A 15,230-nucleotide genomic window follows, 5' to 3' on the forward strand; every position below is an offset into this window, starting at 1 on the left:
CTATTTTTAGAATAGATCCCAGTTACTCGTACACAATGCCTGTGTCTCATTCCACTCCCCACTCCCCCCGCCCCCTACACACACACTTCTCCATGTACACGTGCACTTGCTGCTCGCTTACACAATTCCGCAATAAGAGCTCATTAAGGTGACAGACAGTTTTAGCATTATTGAAGGGGAGGGAAAAACAACTTTTTTTAAAATGACCTCCACTTTGCAGAATTTCACCTATCGCAGGTGGGCGTGGAACTTATCACTCGTGAAAAGTCAGGAGACACTGTACTGACATTCTGTAACAGTTGGCAGCGCTGCATCTCTTCTTTTTTGCAGATGATGTGGTGTTGATGGCTTCATCAAGCCACAATCTTCAACTCTTGCTGGAGCGGTTCGCAGCCGAGAACAAAGCGGTTGAGATCAAATTTAGCACCTACAAATCTGAAACCATGGTCCTCAGTCGGAAAAGGGGGAGTGCCCTCTCCGGGTAAGGGGTGAGATCCAAGTAGGGAAGTTCAAGTACCTTGGATTCTTGGAGCAGGAGATTGGCAGGCGGACAGGGCAGCATCTGCCGTGATACGGACTCTGTATCGGTCTTTTGTGGTGAAGAAGGAGCTGAGTCGAAAGAAGAAGCTCTTGGTTTACCGGTCGATCTATGTTCCTACCCTCACCTATGGTCACCAGCTGTGGGTGGAAAGAACAAGATCCTGGATAATGCCGAAATTAGTTTTTTTCAAGCAGTGTGTGCGGGCTGTCCCTTAGAGATAGGGTGTGAAGCTTGGTCTTCTGGAAGGTGCTCAGATGAGATCCACTGCTCCGCCGCATCAAGAAGAGCCAAATGAAGTGGCTCGAGCATCTGGTTAGGATGCCTACAGGGAGCCTCCCTTTTGAGGTCTTCTAGACATGGGAGGCGGCCCCCGGGGACGACCTAAGTCATGATGGAAAGACTATGTCTCGCGGCTGGCATGGGAGGAAGCGCTTGTTGAAGTGGCCGGGGAGAGAGAAGTCTGGGTTTTTGCTAAAGCTGCTGCATCCACAACCCGACCCCGGATAAACTGAAGAAAATAGGCGGATGGTCCAGTTCAACAATTTATGTTCTGATACATGCTTAAATAAACACCAATCATGCTCTTGTAAGCAAATTCAATTGTAATTTAGATTTTTGATCACATATGATATGAATATTGATGTTGGAGGGAAGGGTAAGACATTTTAGATTGTTACACTATAAAGGGTAAAATTGTATACCTTCATTAAAACGTGAACTGAAGTAGGCTAGTCTGACCCATGAAAGTCTAGGGCTGTAAATGAGTCCCACTCTGGCCCTTGGTAATGGTGATATTTTCAATTCCTTTGAAAATTGTATTTTTTCCCCACTGTGCTCAAATCACTGGTAGCACAGCCACCGTGTCAACTATATTTTTGGATTGGATTTTGATCTGCATGTTTATACAGTATAACTCAACTGATATGGACAACAAATGATAATTCAAGAAATTGGTGTGTCTCATATTTTGGAAAGTGTATTATGCAATAAGCTAACACTCTGCCTATTCATTGAAATACTGTCCTTTGAAGAATGTTAGATGTGAAGAGGCACACTTAACATTCACGTTACATTGGCTAGCAAATCAATGCAACCAACTACCTCTGTATAGTTGACTTTGCAATAGGTCCCTCTGCACTTCATATGAAGTTGAACTTGTTCTTCACTACTCGATTTTGAATCCCATGCAGTCAGCCAGTTATCGTAAGCAGGGCATGAGAGAAATAAAGGCTGCTCCCCTATCTCTTCTGCCAACCAAGGTCAATTTGTTGCTACCATGAAATCACGGGGAGAAGTAAGTGAGGGTCAGGAGGACGGATAGGAAGGTAAAATAATTTCAAAGGAGGGCCCGTGGGACTGAACAGAAAGCCAAGAAAGCAATCCTTTCATAGTCTTCACAAATGGCCTGAAATTACTAAGGAGTCAAAAGAACAGTATACAGTGGTGAGGTTTTGCTAAGGTGCTTGGGACATGCAAATTAGTCTCATCATATGGAACAAACACTGTTGATGACCAAGGACAGTTAGAAAATGTTGGAATTCAGAGGTTTTGGTGGATAATCCTAACTGGATAAAAGATGCATGCCCATTTATGATCAATGACAAATTAGATCCTACATTTTCATTAGAACAATAAACATTTTTGATTTACTACAACATTGCTTTGGCTTGTCAATTCCTTTCTAGGTAATTTGGAAGGAAATGTTACATTTGTTAAATTTCTTACATAAAAATGTTGGGAAAACAACACTCAACAGATTTAGACATGCATAGTTATGAATTTGTGTTTAATGTTCTGTATGCATGTGAACATATAAATGTTCCCAAAATTTTAAGACAGCAGATGGCTGCATGTTGTCCATATGCGTGTCTGTTGTATACTCTCACACTGTTGGTCTATGGAATGTTTTATAAGCAACACATACAAACTGTAGAAGAAGAGTTGGTTTGAGAGTACATCATGGGAAAAAATGAAGTCAATCACAGTAGGCTTAGATGAAAGTCGGCTATAAGCCAGTTCTCTGCCAATGTGGACCATCACAAAAAACAAAAACACCTGTGTGTACCTTTACAGGTATTGCATTCTGTTCTTGCACTAAATTATGTCAAATGTAACAAGAAATAAAACATCAATGAAAGTTACAGTACGTCTTCTTAATAAAAAACGTGACTGAAACATCCATTTATTTTTTTTACTGCTTGTGCTGGTGGGTGAACTGACTTTGGTGAAAAAACTCGTCCCCAGCCAATCACAGGGCACATACAGTATAGACAAACAAACATGACCTTCACATTCACAATGGAAAATGTAGTTTTCAACAGAGATGGGAAAGGTATTGACATTCGCTACTTGAGAAAAAGTGCAATTGTGTAAAAAACAAAAGTACAAAAGTACAGGCTCTGAAATGTACTTGACGAGTAGAAGTAAAAAGTATTTTTTACTGGATGTTTTGTCCTACATCAATTTGAAAGATATTAGCAAATGGAGCAAAAATGGTTATATATCGGCCAGTTGACTCTCTGACTTGCCCTGCGTTGAGTGTTGAGTATTACTCACTCATGTTGCTTGTCCACTCCTCGCTGACATGATTGAACCTTCTTTCATATTACTGACTGGCAGTCTGCAGCGTTCTTCTTATCAAGTTCAAATTGTCCTATGTAGTGGCAACGTGCATTGCCCTCATATTTAAGGTTTGTTCTAATCTAGCCAATTGCACGTCACGTGATTGCGTGTCGTAGAGCCGATCGCAAGCTGTAATGTAGGGAACCGTCTGTAACGCTTCATATGACTGGCGGAGCCAGGAAACATTGACGGCTGCTTTTCCTTCCAGGTCAAGTATTTTAATCGTTTTCATGCATTTAAAAACTAAAGTAACGACCTTCTTTTGAAAAGGTATTGAGTAAAAAGTACAGATACTCATGTTAAAATGTAACGGATAAAAGTAATAAGTTGTCAAAAAATAAATACTCAGGACAGTTAAAAGTACTGAAAAATATTACTCAAGTACAGTAATCAAGTATTTGTACTCCGTTATTTCCCATCTCTGGTTTTCAATAAACCTAGCATGCATGCCTTTAAAATGTGGGAGGTCGCTGGAGTAACACTTGGTTAGCACAGATGGTTGTTAGCCTTAATGGTGATTTACACTTTTATCTGCAACTGTTTCTTCATCTGCCATTTTTTCAGATACGTAAAAAGAGAGCTTACCTGGGAATTGGTAACTATAACTTGTTGCAAAACCACCATATCCTCTGACGTGTGTGGCAACAATATTGGGATAACCTGAATGAGAAAAACAATTTTGAATACAAATATGGAAATCATATAGTTGGATTTACATGAAATGGTTCCAGTGACGCAATTTCAAAGTTTTTGCTTCAAGATGTTACAATTCAAATGTACATTTTGGCAGTGTAAAAGACAAAAATCACATGGAATAAGATATTCTTAGATGGGAACGCAATCAGGCTTCTCCCAAATGTGGATACAAATCAGATTAACATGAAAATGTACAGAGAAACATCATGAAAATACTGTAGGCAAATGCGTGATGATGTACACACCCACATCTGCTCAAACAACTCAGGTATTAAAAACATCTATTGAAAATCATATTGAGTAAGATCTAAATCGGCTTTTGATTACATGTGGGAAATAATTGCTGGCAGTAGTTAGTTTTCAGAATCTCTAAAAGCTGAAATTTGTTTCAAGAGGCACCCGCCCTTTCACTATTGAAGATATTTAAACCTTCCTTTTTGATCAATCTTAGGCTACGTTCACACTGCAGGGCGTGATGCGCAATTCAATTTTTTTTGTCAAATCCGATCTTTTTATGGACTGTTCACATTACAAAAACAAATGCGACTTCAATGTGAACGCAACGCGTCCGTGATGTGACTCGCATGCGCAAAGAGCACACGTCGAGTGATTTGCATCCAAAACAAACGATGTCACCTTGCAGAGGGGGGGCTCTTAGTTCACAAGGCAGGTCTTAATGCTCAATTATAATTTTTGGAGTAAACATTCGAATAATGCGTATGGTCCAGTGCGTCAGGGCCACGGCTTTTGTAAGTCCGTCGTCAAGGCTCATATTTTAACATCTCATATCTCCTAAGGAGTGATGCAGGAGGAGTCAGAAATAATATTTTGTCAAAATGAGGCGAGCCTGTTCGAGCTCCTCATCTCACGGTGACCTCTCCTTTTTTTTTTCTCTCCCCCAACGATGACGTCACGTCATTGCCGCACATAATAAATTAGTTGTCTGTGTGGCTAGATTATTAATATCACCACAAATGTCAACTTTCTGCTTCATGTTTCAAGTGGGATTGAGTCAAATACACAGTCACAACTGTTACTTGAAACAACTTTGCAGATTCACGTACGTCTCCCAAGTAATGCCCCCGCCCGCACGGAGCGCATATTGGACTTTTGATGACGTCGAGGTCAGATATATGTGTCCTGGCCGGTCAGACTGCGGCCGCATTGCAAAAATTCTAGAACCACATATGAAAGTGACCCAGGTCGGATATGAAAAAATCAGAATTGAGCCGTTCAGACTGACATAAAAAATTCAGATACAAAAAAATCAGATCTGGGTCGCATTTGCCTGCAGTGTGAACGTAGCCTTACAATGCATCAAGCTCATTTCTCTTCCTATCTGTGTATGTTCACATTTATTTGCTCTATTTCTTTGACACTAATCTCTCTCACCCCTTATCCTAGGTATAATACTCAGTTTATTCTTTAGTACACCTCAATTGGTACTAATAACATCAAAGTTACTATTGTTGCAACTATTATGTGTCATGAATTGGGTTTTTGTTAATGTTTGATTTTGATCAGCTTTAGGAACCCGTTTGGGCATTACGTCAACACGGAAAACGATCACTTTCATGATGACGCATCATACCAGTTCTGGTTTGTTAAATAAAGTTATAAAAAAAAGTGTAATAACCATCAAACTATTGAATGTGGCTGGTTTTGTGCGTTAGTAATGGTGAACAGTGAAAAGCAATGTTCAAAAGTTTTGATCGTTTGAATCTTATAGCGTCAAATGGCTTGCAACTATGTACGTCTTTCAGCTTTGTTAGTGCCACGTGAATGATATTTTCTCCCAAAAATAAATCGTGAGCGTGAAGAGGAGCTGCCTAAAACCTTCTATGGTGGAGAAATTATTATTATTTTTATCAAAACTTGTAAATACATCTCTGTGTTCTTTTGTTGTTTCTGTTCTAACGTATTCCTGTTGTAATGCATATGCCTACTTGATACATTACTTATGGGGAAAAACAACCTTTTTTATGCCAACTTTTTCTAATTTAATTCATTCAAACAGTCTTCTTTAAATAATACATTGATCAGTAACACATTTATTTCACTATTATTGCGGAAAAATAAGAGCGAGTCAATGTTTCACTCTTTAGTGCTAGGCTGCTTTGACTTCTTTCGTCCACTAGATGTCTCTCTTTCACAGAAGCTCCAAAGCTCCAAATCTATTTTGGCACACTATATGAAGGAAAGCCTTCATGCTTATCCCACCTATCTTTAATGATAACTGCATGATGACCTGAAGCAGAAGCTCCAACTCGTCATGCTTCTAAATAAAACTTTTCTTCTATGATTGCGTTGAAATAATGGCTATTGTTGCACCAACACTTCATTGCTGATTCCTCTTCTTCTTTTATGCTCTGGCTTCCTCTTCTATGTTTTCCGGTGACTTCCTGTGGCTGCGCCACCTCAGGCAGCCATTCAGCACCTTCACTGTCTTCTTGTGGACACACACGTCTTGAAACGTTTCAGTGTACGATATTTTTTTGGGAGGAACAAAGCTGGCTCTGTTTTCATGTGGACATCATTACAAGGGGGGGATAGGCAAACATGACAGGCCATGGATGCTTGAATAGATTTTTAAACTGCCAAAAAGTTTGCCATGACAATCACTGTATGGATGAGAAATCAAGTTGGCTGCACTAAAATGGGGCAAACGCAACTAAACATATTGGACAGCCAGAATCCTCCATTGGCCATACTTCAATTTCTTGTTTATTATTATTATTATTATTATTATTATTATTTACACATGTTTAATTCACTAAGTTAGAAAATGTGTGAGAGTTTAACAACTTTTCTTGGCTAGTGATAATGCATATTGTAAATGCTGGGATGTGATAAGGTAAATACGTTCCCAAAACATGTACGCATGGCACCCTGAAACTGAACAGTTTACTTACTAAGTATGCTCATACCAAACATGAAAGCATCATATGGCAGACCGCTCGCACGACCCCGTGAACCAGGTGGGTACATCACTTCTTTTGGTTGGGCTTTTTTGCATTCTACCTGTGAAGCACATACAATTAGGATTATATGGCACTGTACAATTAGAAATAGACAAGAAAAGTAAAAAAAAAAAAAAAAAAGTTTATTAGTCGGCAAGACCTGAAAGCCTCAGAGTTTAATGATCTGTAATAATAGAATATGGTGTCTGCAAAAATCCATTTAGCGCTTGAGGCATGTTCAATGGCCCAAACATTTATCAGCAAAAGAGGGATGCTTGAACCAAGGTTGTTGGACCTGGATCACTTAATACCTTTTTACCTTGTCAAAATCCTTACATATCGTGCACTCACTCACTTATGTCACTATTTGTTTTGTTAAGTGTGTTCTGTCATTTTGCACATTCACAACTTTTTTTTTGTTAATCAGAAACTAATGATCATATTTTTTTTTATGGTTTAACAAGATGTTTTTCAGACACATTTCCAAACATGTTTTTCAGATTCAGTGTATTAAATACAATTTAAAAACCAAATGCCTCTTCTGAATGGCATACACTGACTTACATTATACTACAGAACAGAACAATTCTGTGTGACTCAGCTTAAACTGTTAAGATACATTTGCTGCCATGCTAAATGAATCAAACACATTTTAAATACTACCGGAGCCACTCACCATTTTATTATTGATTTCGTGAAAATGGATGTCACAGACTTTCTCTGCCAGATCTTCATTTTCAAATGTTACAAATCCAAAACCTGTATAGAACGATAGTGGGGTAACAGGAAAAACAAACTGAAGGTGAGCAAAGGTTCAAAACTCTACAATGCAAAAGTATGTGGTTATGTTATGGTTTGTTTCAAACCCTAGTAAGTGAGGAGTGGGTCTTTTATATATGCATTTGACTAATAAAATATATTAAGATACTCTTCTATACATAGTTCAAATAAAATATATTTAGATACTCTCCTGAGATAGTTCAAATTAAAAAGAAATACATGTACATAATTTGTCCTTATTTAAAATATCTTACAACATCTGGTTAAGAAGTACCACGTATAAATATTTTTGGGTAATATTTGGAGAACAAAACTCGCAAATTTGCCACTTTATAAAGTGGCAAAAAACTCTGAAACTTGCAAGAAATACCCGTAGAGTAGCTATAGTTTGTAAGACGAGCTGGCTTTTGTCCACCAGGAGCTAAACGTGATGATTTGTTGTTGGTTAATTGAACACTCTATTAAATGAAAAGGCAGAATGGAGACGGATCTCTTCTTACTTAATTACATAATTTAAACATTACTCGTCATACACAACAGCTAGAGCGACAATAATTTCCTGACCCCCGCCAGCTGACTAACACTAACCAATCAGAAACTATCATACTTTAGGTACTGTAAATGCAAGTGAACGACGGAGAACAGCAGATTCGACATGTCAACATAGCTACTTAGCTACAAAAAATATATAAAAATCTATGAATAGGTAAATAATAGTAATATAAGTAAATATACATTTTAACAAATTAACTTAAATCCTTGATCCTAATTTCTGTATCGAGGAGTTTTTATGAGACATAAGAGTTCCCAGAGATCTATTTTGAAAATTTACACTTTGATTGTGAAATTAACTTGCATTATGGATCTGGAAGTTATAGCCAGTGACGTGTGTGTGTGGCTCATGGCTCATCTAGAGACTACTTTGAGGGAGTGTGTGTTTTTGCATTCACGTTTTAATAAATTCGATATAAGCAATTTAATCAAAATACATAGCAGAATGCTTAGGAGACAGTGCAAATTCACAGTTGTCCAGGTAGCCAATTCACGCCCCATTATTACGATGAGTCACTGTATTGTTTGTGAACGGTGCTTCAAGTCTAAGTCCCATCAGCATGTGCAAATGCTCCTCACCAATGAATATGATATAATGTCAACAACTATATGGCACTGATTAAAGAACTGTCTGTCTATGTTTTGAACCCTTTCTTTTTATTTCCCTAAAATGTAGTACTTCAGTGCTTTACTGAGCAACATCTTAGTTTGACATTTACCTTCAATAAATCATAAATTGAACTGTTATTCTAAAATAAACTTTATCTTGCATATAACTAAACATTGACAATTAAATAAATAGAGGAGTCAAATTCAGGCAGCGATAATGCTACATTTGTTTCAATCAATGGATTACCAAACACTACAAGTATAGATCATGCATGTGAAGCAAAAAAAAAGAAAGAAAAAGTGAGCTTTTTCCTCCTCCCGTGCAGCGCATTACTGATACTTCAGTCACTACTTCTGACATCGAACAAATCAGCTGTCAGGAACAATTTATCAGTGAGATCCAATTGAATACCACAAATTGGGTAGAGAGTCAGTAGGTGGTGATGAGAAGTGAGGGATTCAGAATGAAAAACAGAGCAAAAGATAAGATGAAACATTGGAGGGCATTGCTAAATACAGTGCATTCGGAAAGTATTCAATTCACTACGCTTTTCCCCCCACATTTTATATTACGGTCTGATTTGTATTCATGCATTATTACTATATTTAATTGGAGCCCACCTGTGGTAAATTCAGGCCCCACCAAACTTAATATATATGCTCAGGATAAGCCTAACCCTAACCGTATATATTACGTTTGGTGAAATTGAATCGTACAATGCCATGCAATGTTTGTGTTCCAATGTTATATCATTATATATATATAAAAAGGGGTGTGAATCTATAAATTGATTATTGCGATTTTTTAAAAACTCATATTTAGAAAATACAATAATTAGTAAACTTGTACAACTCAGACCACAACACAATTCACCTCATCCCAACCTACAAAACAGCTCTCAAACACAGCAAACCACAGAGAAAGACTGTTAAAATCTGGTCTCATGACAGCATTGAGACCCTTAAAGGATGTTTCCTATGCACGGAGTGGAATACCTTTCATGGGCTGGATGTGGATACTGCTGCTGTGACTGTAACTGACTATATTCAATTCTGTGTGGACAAAATCATACCAACAAAGGAAATAACTGTTTACCCCAACAACAAACCGTATATTACTAAAGAGGTTAAAGACTGTATTAACCGCAAAAAAAGGGCATTTAAGAACCAGGACAGAGCCCAGCTCAAACTGGTTCAAAAATAACTCAAACACATGCTTAAAAAAGCAAAAAGGAAGCACAAAGAGACTATAGAACAACACTTTGCTGCTAACAACTCCAAGAAAATGTGGGACACCATGAGGAGGATCACCAATTTGACTCCTGCTCAAACAGGCCTCAGCACGCTAAATGACCTCCAGAAGGCAAGGGAGCTGAATGACTTTTATTTAAGATTCGAAACCCAGGACTTCTCTGAATGTGGGGAGGTCCTGAGGTCCATTTCAGTGAATGAGCAGGACTCAAGGCTGGTGATTCATCCCCATGATGTCAAATCTGCTTTTAGGTCCGTCTGCACAAAAAAGGCCTCAGGACCGGATGGGATATCTGTGCCTTCTGCTAAAATCCTGTGCAGAGGAGCTCACAGCGGCATGGCAGCCCATCTTCCAGAGATCTGTGGACTCACACTCCATTCCCAGTCTCTGGAAAAAATCAGTAATCACCCCGGTTCCTAAAAAACAATGTCCTGTGGTCAATAATGACTTCAGGCCTGTGGCTCTAACTTCCATTGTTATGAAGTGTTTCGAGAGGCTGATGGTGACTCGGCTCAGGGGGGAGGTGGATGCACACTTAGACTCCCTTCAGTTTGCCTACAAGCGGGGTCGCGGCACTGACGATGCTATCAACAGCATCACACATCTGGTCAGCAAACATCTGGACGTCCCTAAAGCTTATGCACGTGTGTTGTTCGTTGACTTTAGCTCAGCGTTCAACACAATGCAGCCGCACCTGCTTTTGGGTAAACTGAAGGAGATGAATGTGAACCCGTACATCTCGAGGTGGTATCACTCCTTCCTGACACAGCGCACACAGCAAGTCAGGGTCAACAGCTCCCGCTCGGAACCCAGATTGATAAGCACAGGCGCCCTACAGGGCTGCGTCAGCTCCCCGGTCCTCTTCACGTTGTACACAAATGATTGTGTGACATCACACCCAGACAACTTTACCATTAAGTTCTCTGATGACACAGCTATCGTCAGCTTGCTGCAGGCCGGCGGTAGCCCACTGGACTATTTCTCAGAAATAGAGAAATTTGTCCAGTGGTGTGACCGGAATCATCTTGTGCTCAATGTGGGGAAGACAGAGGAGGTGATATTTGATCCAAAAACTGTTGGTGACCACAGGCCAGTCGTCATTAAAAGCAACCACATCAGCCAGGTGGCTTCATACAGGTATCTGGGGGTCCACATCGACAACACACTCAGCTGGAGGGTACATGTTGGAAGTCTCTGCTCCAAACTCCAACAGCGTCTCTACTTCCTACGCAGACTTAGGGTCTATGGAGTGGAGCAGAGGATCATGCTGTTGTTCTACCGGGCTGCATTGGAAAGTATCATCAGATACGGCATTGCGGCCTGGTACGGCAACCTGACTGTGCAGTCAAGGTCACAGATTGCCGGTCTGGTGCGGACTGCCATGAAGATCATAGGGGTCAGGAATCATCCTTCCCTACAGATGCTTTATGAGCGGTCCGTCACCAGACTGGCACAGAAAATTGTTAATGACCCGACTCACATTCTGCATCATGAGCTCCAGCTACTGCCTTCCGGCAGGAGATTCGGGGCCCCCAGAACCAGGCTGAACCGCTACAAAAACTCATTCCTGCCGACATCCATCAAACTGCTTAACAACCGACATTAATTAATTAAGTGCAATAAGACATATGGTGCAATGTTGTGTACATACTCATGTGTGTGTGTATATACAGTATATATATATATTGGAGTGTGTGTGTATATGGGTGTGTGCAATGTACTTCTCTACACATGTACACTTCTGTGAAGACTTCTGGGAAGTCTTCTACTTATTGCTGCACTTCTTATTTATTTAATTTTAATTTTATCTCTTCTATTCTTTTGTTTTCTCTTTACTGTAAACTGCAGCTGGACGGAGTCCAGGAAAAAGTTCCCCACGGGGAAAATAAAAGTATATCGTATCGTATCGTATCGTACATGTACACTGTAATACCGCGATATTGCCGAATCGATTTTTTAACATCCCTATATATATATATATATATATATATTTATATATCATTGGAACACAAACATTGCATGGCATTGTACGCTTCACTTCACCAATCTTAATATATACGGTTAGGGTGAGGGGTGTGCCAAAAAATCGATTCTCATTTAGTACGATTCAGAATCTATTTTAAATGCCCTAAAATCGATTTTATTTAAATAATTTTATACTGTCTTGCCTTTGTATGTGTGTGTCTTTATTGGGAGTACTGTTCATGTTGTACTCGATTTGGCCACTTTGTGGCAGTGTGGTTCCACGCGGTCTGATACACTGTTAAGTTGTAGCCACATTAGAGAATAGAAGGAAAAAATCACGATCAAGTTATTTCAATAAATATTGTTTTTTTGCAGCGTGGAGCCGTTCTTTTGAGTGATAAAAGTGCCGCGAGTAGCGAGTCAGACTGAAGTAGATCATTACGATTCTTTGCACATCTATAAATTGAAGCAAAAATCATTGTCAATCAAATCATTTTGAATCAAAAATCGTTCTTAACTCTTTCACTGCCACTGACGTTTAAAGACGTCAAGTAAAAACCTACGCTTCACTGCCAATGACGTCAAAAGACGTCATCCAATGATTTTTATTTTTATTTTTGAAACGGGTAGAGGAAACCCTTCCGCATGTCTGGTGAAAGTTTCCAGTCTGTCTGTTGTTCCTAATGACTATTTTTGGCCCCTAGAGGGCAGCGATGACTCTCTTTTGACAAGATCGGGTGGGCGTCAGTAGAGGCGGAGCTAGAGCGTCGAGCAGGAGATGAGAATGGAAGACAAAGGAAAAATGGCGGCCGGTCGCGAGGAGCTCACGCCCGAGACGTTTTTTTCAAAGACCAAAAGCATCGCTGAAAAAGCACATTGTTGACGACGATGATCATCATCGATGATGAAGATGAGGGTGGTGACTCCGTGGTTGAGAAGCATTGACGCGGCAGTAGAAGACGTTAGATGGAGCTAGATGGAGGAGGGAACGGGCAATGGCGAGCGTTTGCAAGCAGCTCTACACTTACAAGACAAAAGGCATCGACCAACGCTAAAATAGTACATTGATGACGACGATGATCATCCTCGATGATGATGAAGGTGAATCTGAGCTTGACGGCGAAATTGGAACCGCTGACGCGGCGGCTATGACGGTGTCGTAACGCGGAGCGCAACCGAGCACGCACAGGCGGACGTTCGATCGGACGACGGAGAGTGCCCCGAGTCCAATGCATATTCATCGGAGAAGTGTGTACAGTCTGCTACTTGCTTTTTATTCCCCGGAAAAAAAGGCCGTCAAGAAAGTGTAACGTTTGCACGCAAAACGGACCAATGTGAAAGTGAAAGTAAACTGTTGTGCGAGTCCTGGCGTCTCCTTGCACGCAGGAGAGCGTTACAAAAGGAAAAACTGTATTTGAAACATCCACATAATTGTAAGTAGTACCACAGTTGCACACATTTGTAAATAGTTTGCGAAATTGTTTTGTCAAATTGTTACACTGTTGAATGGAAATAAACGTATTTTGCAATCAAAAAACACTTTTTCATTGTTGGTGAAAGCGTTTTACAGAAGTAAAGCACTATTTAGGTGTTTGTGGCATCATTCATGGACAAAAAGAAGTGTACAATTTACTAGAGTGCATGAAATAACATCGTTTCACAAAAAGCTCTTTTTCTCCGTTTTTTGTTTCAAAAGAGAGAATTTCGGTGAAAGTAACCATTTTCTATTGTTGATTACTGAAGAACGGAATAAGGTAGAAACAAACTTTTTTTTTCTGATGAAAGCTGAGAGTCCAATCTTTTGGTATCATCACTACCAATCATTTGGTAGTATGTGTGTTTCCATAGTCCAAACACAACATTTTCTGTGGACCTTGAAAGATCCACTCAAAATGCTTAAATCGGCTGGCAGTGGGGACAACCCGTTTCTGAAAACGTCTGGCAGTGAAAGAGTTAACCGAAAATCGATTTTGAATCGAATCGCAGACCCAAAAATCTGAATAGAATTGTGAGACATTCAAAGATTCCCACCCCTATATATATACATATATATATATATATATATATATATATATATATATATATATATATATATATATATATATATAAATCCTGTCAAAGTTAAAGCGTTAACCAAATAATCACAAAAAAATATTGCATTAATCTGTGATAATACATGATTAATGCAATCATTTTTCACACTATTAATTTACACAGATTATCCTTTAGTTGGACAACGGATGGCTACGTTAAAGGTAGCAAAGGTAGCACAGGTTGTGTTTGAGCAATAAAAATAACTACATGCATTAAAGTATGTATATATATATATATACATATATAGTATATATAGAAAAAGAGGATGAGCGTGTATAGTGGCAGGCAGAAAATTTGGCAGGCAAAAAATGTTGACAAGAAAGGCTTTTTAATTAAGTGATTAATTGTGATTAATCAAAATTCTAAAATGTGATTTATCTCAAGCTTAAGAAGGAGTCCTATTGGGCCTTTTTGGCCTGTGGGACTCAGGAGGTTGCTGACAGGTACCGGCTGGCCAAGCGGAATGCAGCTTCGGCGGTTGCTGAGGCAAAAACATGGACATGGGAAGAGTTCGGTGAGGCCATAAAAAAACGACTTCCAGACGGCTTTGAAGAAATTCTGGTCCACCATCCAGCGTCTCAGGAAAGGAAAGCAGTGCGCCATTAACACTGTGTATAGTGGAGATAGGGTGCTGCTGACATCGACTCGGGACATCGTGAATCAGTGGGGAGAATACTTTGAAGACCTCGTCAATTCCACCAACACGCCTTCCTTTGAGGAAGCAGGGTCTGGGGACTCTGAGGTGGCATCCCTATCTCTGGGGTCGAAGTCACTGTGGTGGTTGGAAAGCTCCTCGGTGGCAGTGCCCCGGGGGTGGATGAGACCCGCCTGAAGTTCCTAAGGGCTCTGGATGTTGTGGGGCTTTCGTGGTTGACACGCCTCTACAACATCGCGTGGACATCGGGGACAGTGCCTCTGGATTGGCAGACTGGGGTGGTGGTCTCCCTTTTTAAGAAGGTGTGTTCCAACTATAGAGGGATCACACTCCTGAGCCTCCCTGTTAAGGTCTATTCAGGGGTGCTGGAGAGGATGGTCCGTCGGGAAGTCGAATCTCGGATTCAGGAGGAGCAGTGTGGTTTTCGTCCCGGCCGTGGAACAGTGGACCAGCTCAACACCCTCGGCAGGGTCCTCGAGGGTGCATGGGAGTTCGCCCAACCAG

At 40.1% G+C, this 15,230-nt stretch overlaps 1 protein-coding gene across 3 annotated transcripts in view; it reads right to left on the minus strand.

Annotated features, from left to right (window-relative positions):
* Positions 1 to 15,230, minus strand: part of msi2b (musashi RNA-binding protein 2b) — a 192,579-nt gene that overhangs the window by 96,638 nt on the left and 80,711 nt on the right. For all 3 annotated transcript variants that reach the window (XR_013294217.1, XM_077566491.1, XM_077566490.1), the window contains exons 8-10: positions 7,496 to 7,578; positions 6,772 to 6,880; positions 3,749 to 3,823 (exon numbers count right to left, since the gene is read on the minus strand). Coding sequence is in view for 2 of the 3 variants with exons in the window: in XM_077566491.1 (XP_077422617.1) it covers positions 3,749 to 3,823; positions 6,772 to 6,880; positions 7,496 to 7,578 (267 nt within the window). In the remaining variant the exon portion in view is untranslated. The remainder of the gene's footprint in view (positions 1 to 3,748; positions 3,824 to 6,771; positions 6,881 to 7,495; positions 7,579 to 15,230) is intronic.

The sequence above is a fragment of the Vanacampus margaritifer genome, chromosome 5 (genome assembly GCF_051991255.1).
Source record: "Vanacampus margaritifer isolate UIUO_Vmar chromosome 5, RoL_Vmar_1.0, whole genome shotgun sequence".
Taxonomy (NCBI): domain Eukaryota; kingdom Metazoa; phylum Chordata; class Actinopteri; order Syngnathiformes; family Syngnathidae; genus Vanacampus; species Vanacampus margaritifer.